General features: G+C 30.5%; 2 protein-coding genes across 2 annotated transcripts; one reads left to right on the forward strand and one right to left on the reverse strand.

The window, feature by feature from the left end:
• Nucleotides 1–7,548: 7,548 nt before the first annotated feature.
• Nucleotides 7,549–8,822, forward strand: LOC129289152 (protein ACCELERATED CELL DEATH 6-like). The gene is made up of 3 exons (XM_054925960.1): nt 7,549–8,399; nt 8,502–8,716; nt 8,775–8,822. Exons 1-3 carry the CDS (start codon nt 7,595–7,597, stop codon nt 8,820–8,822), a joined length of 1,068 nt encoding a protein of 355 aa, XP_054781935.1. The 5' UTR covers nt 7,549–7,594.
• A 152-nt stretch (nt 8,823–8,974) lies between these two features.
• Nucleotides 8,975–13,671, reverse strand: LOC129289153 (uncharacterized). Its single transcript, XM_054925962.1, has 2 exons — nt 13,332–13,671; nt 8,975–9,147 (listed from the first exon to the last, which is right to left on the reverse strand). Exons 1-2 carry the CDS (start codon nt 13,669–13,671, stop codon nt 8,975–8,977), a joined length of 513 nt encoding a protein of 170 aa, XP_054781937.1.
• Between the last annotated feature and the right edge of the window lie 277 nt (nt 13,672–13,948).

Genomic DNA, 13,948 nt, shown 5'->3' on the forward strand with positions numbered 1-13,948 from the left:
AAATTTTTATTTTTAAATTTTTTGTGAAATTTTAATTTATATTTTAAAATTTCATGAAATTACTCATAATTTAAAATTTAATTTTTCAAAATATTAGTATAATTTTAATTTTGATTTTACTCATAATTTAAAATAAATATAAAACTACCTCACCCCTAAAAATTTTTACATTATCTCAACTTATTAAGCTACATTAGTTTTAAATTTAAAGTTGAATTTAATTTTTTTAATTAACACTAATATGTCTAACGTGGATAGTGTAGTTATATGGGATAAGGTGGTTGTAGAATGAGGTGTTAAATGGTGTTCAGTCTTTCCTAACATGGGTCAGTTGCACTAATTTTCACTTATTGTGTAAATTATAAATTTATAACTATTATCTTCATTTTATAACTCTTACAGTTTGAAAGTTATGGGCTACATACCTTCCTTTTTGTGACAATTGATGGAGACAAGCCCATCTTCTACACATTCAAAGGTAAAATTTTCTATTTGAATTCTCAAAATTCTCTCTCATTTTATCAAGCAAGATTTGTTTTTTTTTTTTAACTCTTGATGACTTTGCTTTCTTGTGCAAGTGAAGTTTGTTCTGAGATCTCATAATCTATCATAAAGACTAAATTAAAGATGCCAAAGTCATAATTTCTCAAACTTTATTATGAATTTCCACCATTTTTCTTTGAAATCTATATGAAAATTTTCTAATTATAGTTGTTGTTAATGCATTGAAGGTGGAGATAAAGATGACGGAGAAAACGCTCAAGCTCTGCATCATATGAGTGCAAGTCTATCTTATTCTATGACTTTGATTTTATTTCCATTCAACTATGAGTTTGAAGATCTGAACTTGGATCATATTATTCTCACAAACTCCGTTCACATGCTTATTTTGTTAATTTACATGTTATTTAAGTGATTGTTAGCTTTATACTTTGGTCATTAAGATAGAAAAACAAATAAAAAAAATGCATTTTTTGCCATAAATAAAAATAAAGAAATGGATTTTTTTTTTTACATTAGAAATATGTCTTTTACTTTATTGTCTCTTTTTAAATTCATTTTTAAACATTGTTTGTTGTATTGATTTCCTTCAAGTTATTTAAACATTAGTAAAAAATTTATTTTCACATAATGACATTTTAGATTTTTATTTTTTTTAATTATTATTATTTATTTAAATTATTTTTTTCAGATTCCGTGCATTGCACAGGCCACATACTAGTTGTATAAAAATTAGAAATGATGCAATGAATTAATGGTTGGCTCAAGCTGTTCAACTTTCGGATAAAGGTTCAAATCCTTATCCTATTGAAGTGGGTGTAGAAGCTTTGGTTCCCTTCGTTCGTTCCCCTTTGGCTCTTTGGTGAGTTGAACTCCACTTCCCTTCTCTCCTCATGCCAGATCTGTGCGCGTGTTTGTAAATATGTTGCTGTGGAATTGATTCTACCTCTCTTGTCTAGGTTGGTGCCTGAATGGGAGAGTGATTTAGGTCTATGAAAACTAACCAAAGAACACTTTTTTGATAGATGATTTCTCCAAAATTGTTTGGTTGTTTCTCGATAGGCTTAAATTTTCATTTAGCTTAAATTGATTTTGATGGGAAATTGGCTTGTGTTGATGAAATGAAATTTTGGGAAGCTTTTTTAATTCAAATGTTGTTACTTGAAATTTTTAGAAAGGGAACAGAGTAGAAAAAAGCTTGGTATTATTTTGAACTTTGATATATGTAAGGTGATCGATAGAATGTTTTAATGGAAAAATTTACTATTGATTGTGTGTCGAAACTTTTGGTTGATTATTGTTTTCTCTTTTGTCATGGATGAAGTGTAGGAGAGGTTGAAATCCAAGAAAGCTAAAATCTAAATTCACAGAAATTTTTATAGGTAATTTCACTTCAATTGCTTTGGACTGTTGCGAGAGGGAGAAGATGATCAAGATTAGATTTGGTTTTATTGAGTTCAATTAATTTCGATGGAGAACCGAATTTGAGGAGCTTGATAAATTTAAATATTAATGCTTGAAAATTGTTGGGTGTGAGAATTAATGATTAAGGGCTTGATTAAATGGTATAAAAATTGACATACACAAGATGTTTGTTGAAATATTTGATAAAAGCTTGGTTTGTGATAGCAAATAAATGTGAAAAATGAATTACTGTTGATTAAATTATTATAGTAGATGTTCATTCTCTATAATAAATAGTTGGAAATAAAGGTAGGAAATTTTGGAAAAAAAAATAAATATTTAGTTAATAATTCTATGTCCAAGTTTGTTATTTTTATGTTATCTTTTAGGTACATATAAAATGTTTGATGAGATATTTGAGTTAATAAAGTTTATGAAGTTGGATATACATGAGTGATAATACTGATTAAATCATAGAAGGAGTTGTTTATTTTTTATAGGAAAACTTGGAAACTTTGAATACTTTTTATATACAGATTGTTGAGATTTTCCTTTCCCACTCTCTAAATTTGTTTGGATTAAAGATTTTAAATTTATAAGTGTATAAAAAAAACAATAATATTCCTTTAGGCATTAGGGAATTAAAGCATGGACAATACTACAAAAATAATTAATTAGGAGTAAATTATATATTTAAAAATATTTCAAGTAAGTGAATAACATCTCAATAGTTTGTTCTCAAACTTATTTTATTGAAAATATTGCTTGAACATATTTGTCACATCCTAAAATTTTAATGTGACCAACATGCAATATATGTACAAATTCACATCCCCTAAAGCTTCAATTAAGAAAAGTTTTGAATTAATGTATCAAATTTTACTTTTTACATAAATCAAAATATCAAACTTTTTTTAAATTCCTGTAGTACCTCCCCTAAAAGTAGAGTCCTTTGAAATCTCTCCAACAGAAATTTTACATCACATATCCAACAATATAGAGCTTTACTCCTCAACAGCAAGTAATTAACATAAAAAAAAAATCAGGACCCTAATTATAATTGATATGGAGCACTCTAAATTAGACTTCCAAAAGATCCTACATAAGTTTTCAAATTTTACATGAATAAGATGATATTCTCAAAAGTAATCTTTTGATCAATTCAACTATGAGCCCATCAGAGATTAACAAGGAGTACGAAATCAGCTATGATGTCTAAGCCCAAATAAAATATTTTTCAGTGAATAACATCCCAACAATAAATAATTGAATATGAATAAAAAAAGGTTTGAAATAATTATGTAAGTTAAATAGATAACAATTTCCATAAAAATTTAATAAACTTCAAAATAAAATGGCTCTATAAAATTTTAAATAAAATATTAAATTATTAAACTATCATAACAAATGTTATTACCACTTGAGTTCAAGAAAGCGCATAAATAATATAAATATTTGTAAATAGTTTACTAAATATAAACTAATGGAATATAAAATCACCAAATAATCAAATTCATAATTTTTAGGGATTTATCAAAACAATAAATAAACGTAGACACACAATCTATGAGGGTAAATAAACGAACGTGGCTTATGCTATGAATACAAACATGGACACACAGTTCACGAGGATAAGTAACCAAATGCAGCCATAGCCATGAAACAAATGTGGACACACAATTCACGAGAATAATGCTAACCAAATGCGGTTTGAAACCACGAAACAAACGTGAGTACGATGCTCACAAATAACCATACCTTCATTCCACGTGCGTTGGCCGTCGCACGGGGCTAGCAGCTCCTATAAATACCCTACTAGTTAGGTGTACCATGGCGCACCAAGGACTAACGGAACTGCCGTTAGCAACCAGTGTTCTGTATAAAGTCTCTTTTTAAAACCATTTTCAAACATGCGAGAAAATCATCATTTTCAAGATATAGTTCTCATTCTCAAAAATCAAATTCACATGAATACTTTTAAGCATTAAAACTTGTTAGAATAAAGTTTCATATCTAATGCTCATACTTGCATTTATTGAATAATCAAAAATTGTCAATGCTAATGAAAAAGAATTTTATTAATCCTGAAAGGATATCTCATAAGGGATAAAACATTCATATACTATGATGAATCATTTTTCACCACCATCTTGAAACTTAACAATGAAGAAATTTAATGAACAAAGTATTCACTTATCAACATAATTATTATTAAAATAATCAATGTAAAAAAGTAAATTTCAATAAGAAAAATTAATTGATAAATTAGTTAGAATGCTATCCACTTACTTGTAATACATTCAAAGCTCAAAACTCACTTCTTATACTCCAATCGAGCTACCCATCTTACAAACCCTATAAAACATAATAAAATCTTAATGTACTTTACTTTTGAATCAACAATTTCCTTTCCAAGAGAGCCTACTCAAGTAAAATTAACTATAATAACTTTGAAGTTTTTGGACCACAATTCACACATAAAAGTTTTTTTCATAAAACTCAAGCCAAAGTCAACTACTCAATTAAAATTTAATCACTTCTTAAGCTTTCTACCCTACATCTAATGTGTAATATTTTAAACTATACAATAGAACTTTGTAACCTTTAATTCTCTTGCCTAACAATTTCCAACATCCAAATGTAACTGTCGAAACGTTAACATATCTTATAGATTATCCGTCATATAATCCTCAAGAATCAAAACTCAAATTAGACCTCAATAACTTCTTAGATATATTCCTTCAAAAAATTAATTTATTTTTCTAAATAAATAATGCCCAAACCAATAACAATGTTATGGATGCATACTCAAGCAAAACTCTCCATTTTATCAAACATCTCATATGCATCAAACTTCGAACAACTACAAAGCCTCTTGTTTAATTTCCTTTCCAAAATTTTCTCATATTAATATTTAGATTAATTACGCTTCGTAAGTTTCATTCTTTTAACCAAATCAAAATAAGCTAGTTACTTCATTTAGCTCCAATAATCTGAAAATTTCAACTTGTCCAAATCCCTCCTTCTCTATTTGAGCATACCAGCGCAGAATAACAGAATAAAAGAAAAAATATGCATATATCATAATCTTCATCATTGAATCACACGCACAAAGACAACAAACAAGAAGGGAGAAGCTCATATGCACTTGAAGTAGAGGAAGACCATGAATGAGGGACTCGATGGCAATACCAATAGTAGTGGACGGATGGAAGAAAGGATCAGCTCTACCCCACACAGTCGATGTCGGTGAGGAAAAGAGGAACGGTCTTTGATCTACTACAGCAGTCAGGGAAGAAGAGCAGAAGGAGACGGCAGAAAAACTTGAACGAAGTGAAGCATAGGTAGAGGAAGGTGGTGGCAAGTCGAATCCTTGCCACCCACGCCGGTGACCCTAAGAACAGAGGAGGGAGAAGGATCCGACACCCACCGTCAACAAGGGCAGTTTCTTGGCTGACACAACGGGGGAGAAGGCCGATAGTCACTTCATCGGAACACCTTGCAGCGGCGGAAGACGATACACCACTTCACTGGTGAAGGAGGAAAGCCAAGCAAGGAGGAGAATGAAGGCTCAAATTTGGATCTCACTCTCTCACGTCTCTATCCTCTGTTTCTGATTTTGTTGGACTAACGAAAACGAAAAGAAAATGGTCCAGGAAAGAGAAAATTTGATTGCTTTTGAGGTCAAAATAGTAAATTTGCAAAGCTGAAACCCGCATAAAATAAATCTGTCTTTTTGAAAGAGTAATCTGACCTTGTGGATCTTGTAATAAATTATCAATAAAATTCCACCAAACCAACATTCTTGTTTAATAAAAATAATTTTTTTAAAAAAATTAATATAAATATAATTAAAAATGTTATTTTATATTTTAATTTTATTTAAAAATTATGGATTATTACAATATTTATATGGTACATTCTCTATTTATATAAACTTTTTTATTTCTTAAAAATAAAATATAAAATATTTTTAATTTAATCTTACTTAATGGTTTATGATTTTAATTTTATTATGAACGATTGAATTTGGAAATGTTTTCTACGTAAATGAATTTTATAGAAATATTTGAGATTATTTTCTTCAAATGAATATCCGGAGGCAATTGCTATGTTGATCTATATATAAGGGACATTATGTTAATTTTATATCCACATATATTTGATTTGAAATGTGGAATTGAATCAAAATGCTAGTTGTTAATGACAGTTCCATTAACCCTTGACGTGTCATTATACATCTAGCTAGCAGGGTGTTTATAGAAGATACTAGCCTCGCGTGCAAGCCAATACATGTGGAATGGAAAGATAGATATTCGTGAGCATTATATTCGTGCTTGTTTCATGGCTCTTGCCACGCTTGTGTCATGGCTTTTTATCGTGCTTGGTTATTTACTTCATAGATTTTGTGTCCATACTTGTTAGTTATTTACCCTCGTGGGCTTTATGTTCACACTTGTTATTTGCTCTAATAAAATCCTACAAAAGAAAATTTTGAAATTTTTGTCTTAAATTAAACCTATCAAACAAGCTAGTTTTCATGAATGAATTTTTTTATAATAAATGATACTACTCTTAACTGCTCGATGTGAGCTTGATAGTTAGAAAGTGGAACTTGATTTTTGTGTTGTCATCCTTTGAATATGTTTTCAAGTCAAGTGTTTAAGTGAAATTATTTTATTTGAGTTATACACTTTTTCCATACTAAATGACTATTTTAATTAAATTCATGTTTATTCCATTTATATTTCTTTCTTTTATTTCCTTTAGTATTAAAGTTGGGAAATTATTTACTAAAAAAAATACTTTTAGTCTCAGATGATATAACTTAATTTACATCTCAAATGTTCATTAAAGAGATTTATCGTTGAAATGAGGTGCAAGGATTATTTCAAGAGAACCTCAACTCAATGTATATTTGGACTTATGTATTACTTTTATTGTCTGGTCCATGCTCCATGTAGACTATAGCATGATCCATATTTTTTAATAAAATTGTATATTTGTTAGTAGGAAATGGAGCTTCTTTTGTTGAATTATTGATGTTTTATTGTTGAAAAATTTTGAGAATTCTTAACTATAGAAGAATACTTGCTGAAATTTTTCTTTCCAAGAAACTTAATGTTTGACATATATGGCAAATATTAAAAGCATTATATCTTATTTTGTAATAACTTGTGTACAAGGTTTAAAGGATGCGGTCTTGTACACATATCTCGTGCCGATCACATCAGGTTTTTAGATGTGACAAATTCACTATCCAAGTTTTGTGATCTAAATTTAATATTAAACTTTTTGTTAATAATTCTTATAAATTTTTAGTTTGATAAATACAATATTAAAAACAATGTTAATATCCATTTTTTAAAAAAATTATAAATTATAAATTTTAAATTTGAACTATCCAGAATAAATTGTGTAGTCAATTGATTAAAATTATAAAGAACTTTAATATTAAATTTGAATCATCCAAATTAAATATGTATTGCTTAGGTTAGTAAAAATGAGTAGATTTACTAATAATTTTATAAATAGAAATAAAAAATAACAATAAGAGGTTTAAATATGAACCGACCGACCCGATTAAATCTGACAATCAGTCATGATGAGCACTGAATGTGCGTCCAAAATAAATAGCTTCATATGATGTGAATATCGGCCTGTCATCCCCCCTAATATTTTGGATTGTATGGCGCTAGTTGTCATGAGCAATCCGGAAGATGCGGGAATTTACACGGAAGAGAGCGATTCAGACTGGAGGTCGGAGATGAGTGAACTGATGGTAAAGAAGTTCAGTTCGTCACATGATGATGATGAGCAGTCAACTGGAAGCATGGTGTTAATGATGCCACAATTTTCATCCACGTTCTATAAATTGTACAAATCTGTTCGTGATCGGGATGAAGATGCAGATTGCTTTGTTTCACACTTGAAAGCAGAATGTACAGTAAATAAAGTAGATTTGGCCACCATTTTTAATAATGTCACTCCCACTGGTGATTCGTTGCTTCATGTTGCAGCTGAATTTGGGAGGGAAGAAGTTGTGGAGCTGATTGCTTCTCACTATCCCAATCTTCTAAGTAAGAGAAATAAGAAAGGTGATACGTCACTTCATGTTGCTTCGCGAGCAAAGAATATTGAAGCGATCAAGGTTATTCTCCACATTATATCAAAGAAGGCCAAATTGATAGACAAAACCAAATTTGTAATATTAAGAAATAATTATCAGAGGACAGCTTTGCACGAAGCTGTTTTGAGCCAGCATTCAGATAGGGTGGTTCTGCTTTTAAATGGGCATAGGAGAAGTGTTTTGGCTGCCTATTGGACTTGGAACAAGAATTATGGATGCAAATCACCAATGTATTTGGCCGTCACGACAAAGAATATGGTGATTCTTGCTTATCTCCTAGAGAAAATTGCAATTCCTTCAGATCACCAGGCCATTTCAAGTGGAGACTTTCCGCTTAATGCCGCGATATTGGAACGAAATACTGGTCAGTACATGTATATATATTTACTCATAAATTATAACATGCTTGATGCTTTTGGTCAGTTTGATTTTCTTGCACCTAATATGTGTTTGTGTTTGAGTGAAGAACTATTGAAATACATAGTGAGACGAGGACCAGAAGAGATCATGTATCAAAAAGATGAAAGACACAACACTCCCTTCCATTATGCAGCATGCGCTGGTTTCTTGGGAGGTGTTCATATAATGTCAAAATATTCTTCTCCCTTGTTTGCTTTTCAGCAAAACTTAGACGGTAATCTTCCAATCCACCTCGCCTGCGAAAAGGGCCATGTTCAAGTGGTAAAAAATCTGCTTGTAATTCAGTGGTCTGATGCTGGATTTTGCCTGAATAATGAAGGACAAAACATTCTTCACGCTGCAGCAATCAAGGGACACACAAATGTGATAAAATACTTACTGGAAAATCCTAGATTCATCCTCACACTGTCAATGAGAGAGACTTGCATGGAGATACGCCGCTGCACCTGGCTTCAAAAAACCTACATCTTTGGACTCTGCTACTTCTTTTATAAGACAAAAAGATCAATGCGAACCTGGTCAATAATGAAGGTTTAACATCTCGAGATGTTGTTCGGATGCGATGTAAAACTCCAATGACACGTCAAGAGGTATGATTAATAGGCATCTATTCTCAGCTGTCTTCTGAAGATTTGAAAAGGTTTTGATTCTAGATACTTGTTTTATAGAAGAATGTACGGTTTTTTTGCTTGCTGAAAGGAAAGGAAATGGAATGAATTGGAGAAAAATAAAATGAGTAATATGTGAAAAATAGATAAGGCAATCAGAGAGAAGGGCAATTTAATTAATAAGATTGAGAATCACGATTTTCATGAGATATTTAAAAGGTGTGATAGTTCCTACATCAATGATATTTGATAGTAGGTTTTATCATACTTACTATGAAATAGAATGTAATTTAGTTCATTTAATTTTTATTTTATTTATTTTATTCACATCCTTTTTAGCCGCTAAACAGCTCCATAGTATGTAATGCATGCTTGTTTGATTCAATTATGATGCAGTTCTTAGCAGATGTAATTTTAAGAAGAGCTGGGGTGCTTCTCAAGAAAAATATGCTCGGTGTACCCCGGAAACTATCAGCCAATGAAGATTGGAAAGTGAAAGACGCAGCCGCAACAGTCATACTTGTGGCCGTGCTGATAGCTACAGTAACATTTACAGCTGGTTTCACTGAACCAGGTGGGTTTTACTCTTGATATTCACGGCATTCAACACAATAGCTATGTACAGCTCCACCATTGGTTCTACTATTCTTCTTTGGGTCCCGCTGGGTGATCTTCGCTTTGCACAAAGAGCGTACGGACTTGGTAAGATTTTTGTTTATGTTGCTCTTATAACCATGCCTGTGGCATTCCTAGCCGCTATACGTCTGGTTATCAGCAATAACACGTTGCTTGCAGATGTCATCAGTGTCATTGGATTCATCTCCATTTTCTTCATCCTATTTGTTCGCATCTTAGGAAGGTTTCCTCTTGGAAGTCGTCTTCCCATTTTTCGTCAACTTGGAGATTTCTATATATGGATTATTCTTATTTTATTTTATGGAAGCAATGACATTTTTGTTGAAGAAGATGGTGAAATTGATCGAGAGTCTCAAGATGATGAAGCCAACCAAATGAATCCAGTCCATAAATGTTATTCCCTACTTTCTCGTTTTTTCGCTTTCCATTTTCCTCGCTCCGGCTTGCCTCTATCTGCTGTCCGCGCGTAGGAGCCTCTGATGATGGGTGAGTTACTGGTTTAATTTGTTACTTTCGTTACTGTTTTGTTACTGGAACTACAATTATGCTTGTAAAGCCAAATTAAGTCTCTTTTATGTTTATCGTCAAGGTGGCCTAAATGTTAAAATTTAAGTCAAATATTATAAAAACTAGTTGTGGCTAATATATATTTCATTCTTTAAATTTATATAAAATTTTATTTTGATTTCTTAATTTTATAAATTATCTTTTCAATCCTTTAATTCTAACACCATTAATTTCATTACAAAAAAAAATTTATAAATTAAACTTTAAAATATTGACAAGATATTTTCAAACAGTGACATATTAAGTTTAATTTTATTCAAAATAGTAATAATTGTCACAAAAAAGTAACTATTTAAAATTAACGGTATTAGGATTAGAGGAATAAAAAATACTTTATAAAATTAAAAAATTAAATTAAAATTTTATATAAAATTAGAGAACTAAAAGTATAATTTAATCAAAAAAAAATATCTTTATATTCAATGCATGGCACGGGAAAACAAAAGAGAGAATGGTAATAAAATCCCAAAATAGAGAATTAAGAATAGTTACGTCCTTGATAGAATTTTTTTTGAAAAATCACATGTAAATATTAATTTAGACAACTTTAAATTTAGGAGTTTCAATTGCAAATAAAGGATTTAAATTTTAAATATAACTCTAAGTTTGCAATTGCAACTCTTAGTTGCAGAATCAATGTTTGTAATTTATTCTTTAAAAGATTTTGTCACTTCCCAAAAAACAGGAGTGACCGGCATAAAATATGTGTACGGACCCATATCCTTTAAGCCTTAATTAAATAAAATTTTCTATTATTTTTTCACATCGTAATTATATTAGTATTAGAATTAAGACATTTTTAATGTATTTCCTTCAAATAAAAGTCTTCATATATATATATTTTTTGTAAATATTTGGGCAAAACTACTACTGTAAATATGAACCCCCAAAAAGTTTACTATAAAGTTCTCAAATAGAAATCACTATAATTAGGGCCTCTCGTCCTTTTTGTCCAACAAACAAAATATATAATAAAATAATGACTCTAACTATAATTTATGTGAAGCACCTAAACATATTCTTCATGACATAATAGATAAATTTCATATTTATATCAATAATAAATATTTACATAACAAACTCCCACCCAGCTTAGCAAAAATTCATTATTTGTAAGCAGGACGTAGAGATCCACCTACGCTCTCTAAGATCAAAATACTTTTCAGTAAATAACATCCCAACCATCAAATTTTACAAGATAAAATTTAATAATTTACAACAGTTATAGAAATTAAAGATAAAGTGATTCAATATAATAAAATTTATAATTTAGATTAAAAAAATTCTAAACAACTTCAATAACAAGAATATTTAAATCTATAATAATAAAGCAACTAACATTTAATCTTGATAAATCAAACTAATTAAATAATAAATAAGAATAAAAATATTTATTAATTGAAAACCATTAAATAGGAAATCATCGATAATTTTTTTTAAAAAATAAAATCATATTTTTAGGGATTTATCAGAACAATTCACAAACATGAACACACAGTCCACGAGGGTAAATAACCAAAAGCGGCTTATGCTACGAAAACAAACGTGAACACACAGTCCACGAGAGTAAGTAACCAAACATAGCATAAGCTACAAAACAAACGTGGACACAAAGTGATGAGGGTAATACTAATCAAATGCGGTTCAAAACCATAAAAACAAACATGAGTACATGACTCACAAATACGTGAGAACAGAGCTCATAAAAATCAAACTAGCTAATCATTAATCATAGTGTGTCAAGGGCTAACAAAACTGCCGTTAGCAACCAGTGTTCTGTATAAAATTCCCTCTAAATTTATTTTCAAACATGTGAGAAAGTCATCACTATTAAAATACAATTTTCATTTTCAAAATCAAACTCACATGAAAGAATTTTGTGCAATGAAAACTTGCCTGAATAAAATTTCATACTAATCTCCATGCTTGCATTTATTGAGAAACCAAAATTACTAAAATTGATAAAAATAATTTCATCAATCTTAAAAGTATCCTTTGTAAGGTAAAATACATATACGTCATAATTCAAATAGTCTTCCACATCCCTTTATAATTTTTCAAGATAAAAATAATTTAATTAACAAAGCATTAAATATGTAATATAATTGTTATTAAATGATTTAAGTAAAAATATCTTTGAAAAGAAAAGAAAGAAAAGAAAAAAAATTATTCACAAACCGATTGAGACGTTATCTACTTAATTGTAAAGTTTTCAAATATATAACTTACTTCTAAACTAATCCTTAAGGATCAATGCTTTGTTCTAAAATTTTTAATATTCAAATAATATCATTGTCACTTTTCCAATCATGCAATACCACCTAAACTACTGAAATCCCAAACAACTTAAAAAGACAAAAGAAAAAAAACCTCCACTTTTATTTATAATTAAACTATTCACCTCCCAACTTTCATCAGAGTAATTAACTCCTAATGGTAATTTATTTAATCAACAATACACACATCATATGTATATTATGCCGTTATATAAATGAAAAAAAATCCCTTTTGATCATTTTGTTAAACACCCTGTGAGCATTAAACTTTAAATCATCATTAAGATTCTTCCTATGCGATTCTACCTTCTAAAAATTTCCATTACTAATATATCAATAAATCAACTTCCCAAGTCCATTCTATTAACAAAATCAATATAAATTTTAATACAGCTCAAGCCCACACTAAGTCACCTTCGTTGGACTAAAATTCAGCTTAACTCCACAGCCCTTTTTTCACAAGCACGTGCAGCAGAGGAAGAAGAAAATTCACACAGCACATTGAGCAGGAAAAATAGCAATTTCACACTAATCACTCTCTCTCTCACACACACAGATTTAGCAAGAGAAACAATTTACAACATCAACCATTAGAACACACGCACGCGCGTAGGGGATTCAATGAGGACAAGAATAGCATCCACCAACACGTCGAACCAGGGAGAGCAATTACAATGCGAGGAAGGAGAAAAGTTTCGATACTCATGCTCAAAACAGAGGTCCACGGCAAACACAGATCAAGGAAAGAAAGAGGAAATTCAACATAGAACAGGGGAGGAAAGGACTCACGATTTACACCACAATACTGTGGTTCAGGGTGGACATCACAGCAGTGGCAAGTGGAGATCCTGTTCTCATCAGCAGCGTGTTGAAGAGCAAAGGATAGAGGTGGCTGGATCGAGGATGAAGTAGAAGAGATCAGAAAGGAAACAAGGCAGCAGACCAAGTTGAAGATCCGGTGACTCCCACACCACAAAAGACGATCGGCGCTGACAGAGGAAAGGATAGCCGACGACTGATGACGGTGGAAGGATAGTCGGTGATGAGGGAGAGAAACAGGAACCAACAGTGAGGGGAAACGCAGAAAGAAAACAGACACCGCCCTCAGACACTCTCTCACCCTTCTCATATATAGCTCACCGGCAAAGAAGAAGGAAAAAATAAAATATAAAAGTCGGTGAAATTACAAACAAGACCCCATCAGATGTTTTTTAATATTTATTATCGTTTTTATTATCTTCTATAATAAGAGGCAAAGACAAAGGCAATGTCACTTCAGCACTTTCTTCTAAAAAAAATACAACGAACATTAATTTAAATAAAATTAAAATTTTAAATCTTCATATAAATAATCAGTATAAATTTTAATAAATTATCATTTCTTATTTATCTTAAAATTAAATATC

Source organism: Prosopis cineraria, unplaced genomic scaffold, assembly GCF_029017545.1.
Source record: "Prosopis cineraria cultivar Desert tree isolate PC_DT_omini unplaced genomic scaffold, ASM2901754v1 PC12, whole genome shotgun sequence".
Classification (NCBI taxonomy): domain Eukaryota; kingdom Viridiplantae; phylum Streptophyta; class Magnoliopsida; order Fabales; family Fabaceae; genus Prosopis; species Prosopis cineraria.